Genomic DNA, 8,572 nt, shown 5'->3' with positions numbered 1-8,572 from the left:
AAATAAAGTCCTCAAAATTTCAGTGTGTCTCACTCCTGTCGTATAGTAATTCCACAGTCCAGCTTGGCATACAATCATCATACAGTGGAACTGTATGAGTCCACTCTATGATGATTGGCTTTATATAGTTCTCTCCAGGGGTCATTTCCTGCAGGAGCGCACAGGAGTGGAGCTCCGGCAGTAAAGAGCCCAGGGGGCGGGCACATACAACAAGCCCCGCCCCTGCTCCCAGCAGCCCTCAGTCAGAGCAAGAAGCAGCCAGATAAATTGCAGTGGGTGTTGCCTTCTGACACACTTCCGGTGATGTCAGGGGTTGTGGCATATGCAAATAAGTTATCCTAATGAGTTGTGCTAATGAGCTCCTGAACCTCTTTTTCTACTAAATGACCCCGTATATGACTGTATAACTGAACTTGGCATTAAATATTATTTTTATACATTTTTGTTTATCTTTAGCCAGCGTTTTTTTGTGTTGTGTACCGTTTAACAGCGGTTGTTCAGCTAGAAATTCACATGGAACGTGGTGAGGGTACTCTTCGCCCTGGCCACAGTTTCTGACGGTGGAACTTCGAAGAGGATTCATCCAGAATTGGACACCAGTGACAGATTGTCCCACGTGTATTTGAAGGTAATTGTTGGAGGGGTGCTCAGAGCCAGCGTTAGAGCCAGTTCCACACTGGGATGGTTACTGCCTCCTCAGACAATACTTGGATATTGGATCTTCTTCAAGTCCATCCTGGCTTACCAAATAACGGGTTGGACCTCTTCAGTTCCATTCTGCTAACAGTGGCATTTTAACTGGAGCCAGGTGACTTCCGCCTGCTCTTGAACCAGGGGAAAACTCCACCAGCAGCACAACGGAGCGGTGGGATCCGGCCCTTCTGTCCAATGAGCGTGGCGATGCGTTTCCATAGTAACAGAGTGATCCGTTAAGGCGACAAAGCGCAGTGCGCGACTTCTAATGAGATTTTTTTGATCCGGAAGGCGAGCGAGGGGTCTCCTACAACTGACGGAAGGCCCTCCCGTTGCCCGCTGCGTAGAAAGTTAAGTCCATCACTGATCTAATACTATACATTTCCGACACGAAAGCCAGCGGATGGCAAATAATGTTAGTCTTTCTTCTGTTTTTAGTCTCCTGCGGTGCTGTCCTCACAAGCGTTTTGGTCAATAGACTCCTGATTCTCACTTTCGGAGGTTTGCGCGATTGAGTTGTCAGTCCCGGCCGATTCCTTAGGTTCCTCTGGAGAAGGTGGTGTGGTTTCCTCCACCTGCTGCACAACGTCTCCACTGACTTCAGCATCGGCCGGGTTGAGGTTAGTTGACGTCTCTGTTGGAAGTTCAGCCTCCTGTTGTGGACTATCCTGGACTTTGGTAGCTCCCTCCTCTTCTTTTCTGCTAACCTCTGGTCCTTGAGCGTCTTCCTCCTTTCCCTTGATTGGCTTCTCCTCTATTTTGGTACTCTCTCCGTTGGCTGTGACGGCCTTGGTTGGGGATTTGAGGTTTTGGGCCGCTGCTAGAATATCCGCCTGCAGTTGTTTGGTGGAGTCCACAGGCTCTTCCTGGCAGGAATCGCCAACCTTCTCCGGGACTTCACTGAAAGCTTTGGCACCCCCCGACTTGTCGTTCTGGTCCACGTACTTCTTCTTCGGGAAAGATGACGGGTAGTAGGCCGAGGCCTTGTGCTTCTGATGGACGATGACGGCGGCACAGATGATGAAGAGGAAAATGAAGACCAAAGAGCCAACCACAATGATCAGCAGCATGTACTCCCGGAAGAAATCCACGATCCCGTCCAATAGGGTGAGAGTGGCCGACGTCTCGTTCACCGAGGTCACGAGGATATCGTCCATGGTGGGATTCACACCCAGGGTCACGCTCGCAGGGGGTGGGATGGAGGAAGCGCCCTCCCCTTCTCCACTCCCACCGTTGTCTTCCAGCGCAGCTGCGGGAAGGTGCCTCGATCGGGAAGAGCAGAAGGGAGCCGTCAGCACCACGAGGAGGAGGACGCTTCTTGCCGCAGCCATGACCAGGGGTTGGCCTCCAACGCTCTCTGCAAAGCAAACACACAAAGAGGACAGGATTCGTTATCTTCCCGTTTCATCACTCCTAAGAACAAACGCTAGCATTCTTTGGTGTGGAAACAATGGTTCTCCATACCCAGGTGTTTGGTGCAACTGGAGGGGTCCCGAGCTTCGGCTGGGCCCCCAACTCCCCCATCCACACGGCTCTCCTGCTCCACTAACCGCACTGCTGGCTGAACGGGCTGCCCAGCAGTGTTCCCTCTAAGCTGAGTTAATGTGAGCTAGCTCACCGTTTTTTTAGCCTCCGGCTCGCCCATGTTTGCCTTAGCTCAGGAAGGGATGGCTCCAGAGCAAGCTAATTTATGCAGCAGCCAAATCGCTCACTCACAACTTGTTATGTATTGGGACTGAGTCATCCCAAGTATGTCACACCAGAGACTGGCTGAGCTTGGAGCACAAGAACAATAGCCTGCCAGGACTCTGGAATAAACCAATCAAGTAGTAATGTTATGTAAATACACCTATCGCTGGGAGTGGGGTGTGTTTGGGTGTGGCAATTGCATGCTATTTAACAGAGCTGAAGCTCTGGGGTTCTTGTCTTGCTCTTGCTGGATTCACAAATAAAGCTGAGCTAATCACTGGACTTGAGCCTGATCATCCATGGAACCAGGGGTCATTTCATAGAAAAAGAGGTACAGGAGCTCATTAGCATAACTTATTTGCATATGCCACACCCCCTGACATCACCGGAAGTGTGTCAGAAGGCAACACCCACCACTCAGGCTCCACTGGACTGTTCTGGATTGTTAGCTATGGGGGGGTGGGGAACGCGCAGATCTGCCCTGGCAGAGGAGGGAGAGCTTGTAACTGAAGGCAGGCCAGGGGGAGGGGGTGGGCTCTGCAACTTACCTGGCTGCTTCTTGCTCCTCGTGGCCCAACTGAGGGCTGCTGGGAGCAGGGGGTGGGGCTTGTTGCATGTGCCCGCCCCCTGGACTCCTTACTGCCGCAGCTGCACTCCTGTGCGCTCCCGCAGGAAATGACCCCTGCATGGAACCCACTATTTAACACAACTTTAAGGCCAGGAGCTCACAAAGTAGAATGTTTGTGCACCGGACTCCACAGCTTGGAGGGAGCCTTGCAGGCCAGTGGTGTGCCCGGCAAGGTCAGGCCAGCGGCAGGCAGTCAAAGGGGGCAGCGGTGAGTGTGGGTGGTGGGAAGGCCTCATGAGCTGGGAAAGGAGGCACGGGCAAGCGGGGCAGGCAGGGAGGCGCGAGCCAGGGGCCCAGTCCTAGGCAGCGGGAGGCCCCTGGGCCTTCTGGCTGGGGCCCCCAAACCCGGGAAGCGACCCTGGTCCGAGGACTGGCTGTGATTAGTCGGGAAAGAAAGGCACACGCTCCAGGGCCCTCTTGTTTCCCAGGACTCTGCAGGGAGTAGCGATCCCCAGGCTGAGCCCACGCAACCCACCAGCTCAAACGGAGCCCTGGCTGCAAGCAGGGAGGAGCCAACAGCCGGAGCCAATAACCCCAGGGGGAGGTCATTCCCATGGCCATGGGGGCAACGCTGCCAAGCCTCCGCCCTGTTAGTGGAGGAGAAATGGGCCTGCGCAGCCACCTCCAAATGCCCCCGAGGCGATTTAAAAGTCAATCTCCACTTGCGATGGACATAAGAACTTCAGAGAAGTCAGTGTTGGATCAGGCCAGTGGCCCATCCAGTCCATCACTCTCTGTCACATACAGTGGCCAGAAATACCAGGGGCCATCAGGAGGTCCAGCAGTGGGGCCAGGACACTAGAAGCCCCTCCCCCCTGTTGCCCCCCCCCCAAGCACCAAGAAGACAGAGCATCACTTGCCCCAGACTGAGAGACCCTCTCTATAACTTGTGGCTCATAGCCACTGATAGACCTCTGCTCCATATGTTTATCCAATTCCCTCTTGAAGCCGTCCATGCTTGTAGCCACCACCACCTCCTGTGGCAGGGAATTCCATGTGTTAATCACTCTTTGGGTGAAGAAGGACTTCCTTTTATCCGTTCTTAGTACTCAGTATTAGCTCTTGCCGTGGCCAGGGCTATTTTTGGGCAGGAACGCACAGGAACGGAGTTCTGGCTGGCTCCCAAGTTGGCCACGCCCAGCAGGAACTCATTAGCATAATAGGCCACATCCAACAGCAGAAACTCATTAGGATTGGCTACATTAGGGGTGTGTGGCCTAACATGCAAAGGAGTTCCTGCTACAAAAAAGCCCTGGGTTTGGACAACAAACAAGGTAAACAGAATAAGAAGCAAAAGGTGGGTGTGGCTGGATGAGCACACTTCTGGTAATATGGGGGAGTGGTCTAATATGCCAATGAGCTGTGCTGTCAGGGGTGTGGCCTAATATGCTAATGAGTTCCTGCTCGGCTTTTTTTTACAAAAAATGCCCTGGCCGTGGCTAATACTGCGTGGCCAGTTTGGTGTAGTGGTTTAGAGTGTAGAGAGCCAGTTTGGTGTAGTGGTTAAGTGCGCGGACTCTAATCTGGGAGAACCGGGTTTGATTCCCCACTCCTCCACTTGTACCTGGCTGGATGACCTTGGGCAAGCCGTAGTTCTGATAAGAGCTGTTCTCGAAAAAGAGCAGTTTCAGCCCCTCCTAAGAAGGACTTCGTTTTATCCGTTCTAACCTGACCACTCAGCAGTTTCATGGAGTGTCCACGAGAGTTCTCGTATGGTGAGAAAGGGAGAAAAGGACTTCTTTCTCCACCTGCTCTATCCCATGTAGAATCTTGTAAACCTCGATCAGATGACCATAAATTTGTTGCACCGGGACAATCAGCAGTGATTATTTAACAAAAGCTTTGCCATTCCAGTTTCCGTGATCGGGAAGCCAGTGAGTGGCTCCCAACCCACCCATTGCCTCTCTTTTGAAAGGGAGGGCTTCAACTTACGGCAACAGAGGCTCACTTTTTGGTCAGAATTAACGCCGGAGCCAACTTTAAACATAAACCTTTTTAGGCACGTGAAAGACCTGTCCTCAGAGGAGTCCACCCTCTGCTTCTCTGCATGAGTCTGGAAGAAGCAGCACTTCATGCAGGGACACAAAGGCACAAAGTGACTCTGTGGTCTCTGCATTGGGAGTGACTCAACAGTCAGCCCGATGATCAGTACAGAAAGGACAGCCAGCACTACTCATCCCATGACAAGAAGAAGAGATTGGATTTATACCCCGCCCTTCACTACCCAAAGGAGTCCCAAAGCGGCTTACAAACTCCTTTCCCTTCCCCTCCCTACAACAGACACCCTGGGAGGTAGGTATGGCTGAGAGAGTTCTGACACAAACTGCTCTTTTTCAAGGACAGCTCTGACAGAACCATGGCTTGCCCAAGGTCATCCAGCAGCTGCAAGTGGAGGAGTGGGGAATCAAACCCGCCGCTCCCAGATTAGAGCTTGCACACTTAACCACTACACCAAACTGGCTCTCAGGTTACCTGCTGCAAATTGTGGGTTTGCTATTTGCAAGGAGCCTTTAATTGTTTTCAATTCATTAATAAGCCTTTTATATTGGAGTTAAGCATGTTTTCTGGAATGAATAGCTTCAGGTTTCAGTAAACTGCTGAGCGCAGCACTGGGACCACAAACATTCCTGCGCCAAGTTCAGGTCCTGGCCAAACTTCAGGCTGACTCAAGCCGAGAGACGGATTCCTGAGTTTTGAGGTCTGCAACGGAAACTGTTACCCAGCCCAAAGGACGCAGGCCGAAGCACGCAGCCCTGCCAATCTGACGCAGAGTTTACTTTACTGACTGCTTAATGTATCTGAAAGAGGTTTACAAGACCGAGTTCCAACGGCAGCCCTCCAGACAGCTCTTAATTTGGAAACAGCAAGAGGCTGTGGGCCTCAAGCATTCCCGGGAGCCGTACAGGCAGCACTCGAAGGTGAAAGTCACTCTGCACATGCTCAGAGGCTAAGGCATTCCTCCCTTCTCTAAGAATCCTCAGCCTTCCTAGACGTTCCCATTCAAGAGGCCGCCTCTGAAACACTGCTCGGCTGCAAAACGCCACACTTTTTGCATGACTCTGAACTCAGACCTGGGGTGCGTGTGTGTGTGGGACCATCCAGAACCCTCTGCAGCTGCAACAGCCACAGGTGTCTGGATGAAAACGCTGACAAAAGTGCAGGCCTGGCCAGTCCAACCAAGGACCTATCCTGTTTCCAACAACCTGCTGGCCAGAGGCTCCCTGGAGGCCCACAAACTGGGCAGCAGCCCCCCAAGTCAGGCCACCAGCCCCTCCGTAAGAGGAGGAGATTGTATTTATACCCCGCCCGTCACTCAGAGTCTCAGAGCAATTTACAGACTCCTTTCCCTTCCCCTCCCCACAACAGACACCCTGGGAGGGAGGTGGGGCTGAGAGAGCTCTTGACAGAAACTGCTCTTTCAAGGACAGCTCTTGTTAGAACTACGGCTTGCCCAAGGTCATCCAGCAGGTGCAAGGGGAGGAGGAGTGGGGGAATCAAACCCGGTTCTCCCAGATTAGAGTCCACTCACTTAACCACTACACCAAACTGGCACTTAACCACTACACCAAACTGGGGGGGGAGGGGAGGAGGAGAAGCAGGAGATTGTATTTATACCCCATGGCCCTTCACTACCCAAAGGAGTCTCAGAGCGACTTACAAACTCCTCTCCCTTCCCCTCCCCACAACAGACACCCTGTGAGGTGGGTGGGGCTGAGAGAGCTCTTGACAGAAACGGCTCTTTTTCAAGAACAGCTCTTATCAGAACTACGGCTTGCCCAAGGTCATCCAGCAGCTGCAAGTGAAGGAGTAGGGAATCAAACCCGGTTCTCCCAGATTAGAGTCCGCGCACTTAACCACTACACCAAACTGGAACTGCAGCCAAATCTAACACCACAGAGTAACCACCCTCCAAAGCATCCATTTCCTCCAGGGGAACTAATCTCTGTAGTCAGGAGATCAGCGGTAAATCGGGGGGGGGGGTGTCTCCAGGCCTGGAGGTTGGCAACCCTACCGTTGAGATTATCCACCCACTCTCCCCCCAGAATACTTGCCACAAATGACTGAGGGGAGACGGAAAGCAGGGATCTTGCCACCCACAGCCACTGTACCCCACTTGGTTCCAGCAGCTCTCCACCCTTATCCTTCCTCCCCCCCCTCCAGTAGCATTCAGAGGCGTCCTGGTGCGGCTGAGAGGCTGCCCTACCAATCCGAATGTCCTCTGTTCATATCCTACCGCCACCACAAATACCCAGCCTGCCTTTATGCAAGTTTCTCTCTCTCTCAAAATCCGGCTGGCAAATACAGAGAGATGATTGTAGCAGGGCCTACCTTACAGGGCTGTGTGGCCAAGGCGATCATACCAGTGAGGTGCTTCGAACATGTGCCAGAGCAACGCAGGCACATGCCTCACACTGCCTCTGAACCTGGAGGGTCCGTTTAGCCATCCGTGGCTCGATTCAGCTGACCTTCACGAATACAAGGAGGAGACCGCAGCATCTATATATGGGCAGGTTTCCTTACTGGGAGATGCCCTGGACTCAGCCGTACAGCTGCCCAAACATTCCACTGATCACCTTAGCAGAGAGTCATTGGAGAAAAGGATTTCCTCTTCTATGGAGCCAAAGAGGCCGCCACATCCAGGCCCGTCGCAACAGTGGGGCATTTCGGGGCCTTGCCCCCTTAATTAAAAGCCCTGCCCCACAAACAGCCATGCCAGAAACCCTGTGTTTTGGACCATGACCTAGATGGTACTGGGCTAGCAGAAAGGGAGGTTGTTGGAGATGTGTTGAAGAAGAAGAAGAAGAAGAAGAGATTGGATTTATACCCCGCCCTTCACTTGGAGTCTCAGAGCGGCTTACAATCTCCTTTCCCATCCCATCCCCACAACAGACACCCTGTGAGGTGGGTGGGGCTGAGAGAACTCTGACACAAACTGCTCTTTTTCAAGGACAACTGTGCCAGAGCTTGTGACTGACCCAAGGTCACATCAGCAGGTGCAAGTGGAGGAGTGGGGAATCAAACCCGGTTCTCCCAGATTAGAGTCCGCACACTTAACCACTACACCAAACTGGCTCTCCTTCTAAGCTTTCTTGCCCCATGGAAGGGAACTCAAAAGGCATTTGAATGCCTTCTGGAGGGGAATTCAATGCCCACTGAGTTGTTTTCCCCCAGGAACTGACGTGCTCGCCACCCCGTCCCTTGAAAGGAAGGGCTAGAAACAGGCTCGGAGCCTCCCCCTTTAAGGACAGGCATTCAGATTGATTTCATTCACTGTAATTTAGCTGCCCCCTTAACAAGTTAAATGCCGCCCGGCCACATCAGTCTGTTGCAGTAAAAATAAACAGGAGCCCGTGGCCCCATAAAGACTTTGTGCTAGAACAAAAACACCATTCGTCTTTAAGGTGCCACGGCACTTCCTTTTACCCTTTTACCTCTCTGTCTCTCTTTCTGCCTTGGGATTTCACTGCAGGTAGCCCTTCGATGGGGACTCCACATTCTCACAGGCAGGGCTGGGCACCCATCCAGGAACCCCTGCACGCGGGGGGGGGGGGGTGGGGGGTG

General features: G+C 52.8%; 1 protein-coding gene across 1 annotated transcript in view; it reads right to left on the bottom strand.

The window, feature by feature from the left end:
• Positions 1-361: 361 nt before the first annotated feature.
• Positions 362-8,572, bottom strand: part of TMEM119 (transmembrane protein 119) — a 13,368-nt gene continuing 5,157 nt past the window's right edge. Inside the window, exon 2 of the mRNA XM_015413253.1 lies at positions 362-2,050. Within this exon, the coding sequence (XP_015268739.1) occupies positions 1,128-2,024 (897 nt within the window). The 5' untranslated portion in view covers positions 2,025-2,050 and the 3' untranslated portion in view covers positions 362-1,127. The remainder of the gene's footprint in view (positions 2,051-8,572) is intronic.

Source organism: Gekko japonicus, unplaced genomic scaffold (assembly GCF_001447785.1).
Source record: "Gekko japonicus isolate JY-2015 unplaced genomic scaffold, Gekko_japonicus_V1.1 scaffold10, whole genome shotgun sequence".
NCBI lineage: Eukaryota > Metazoa > Chordata > Lepidosauria > Squamata > Gekkonidae > Gekko > Gekko japonicus.
The sequence above is the reverse complement of the archived record's forward strand: the minus strand, read 5'-3'. Positions and strand labels throughout refer to the sequence as shown.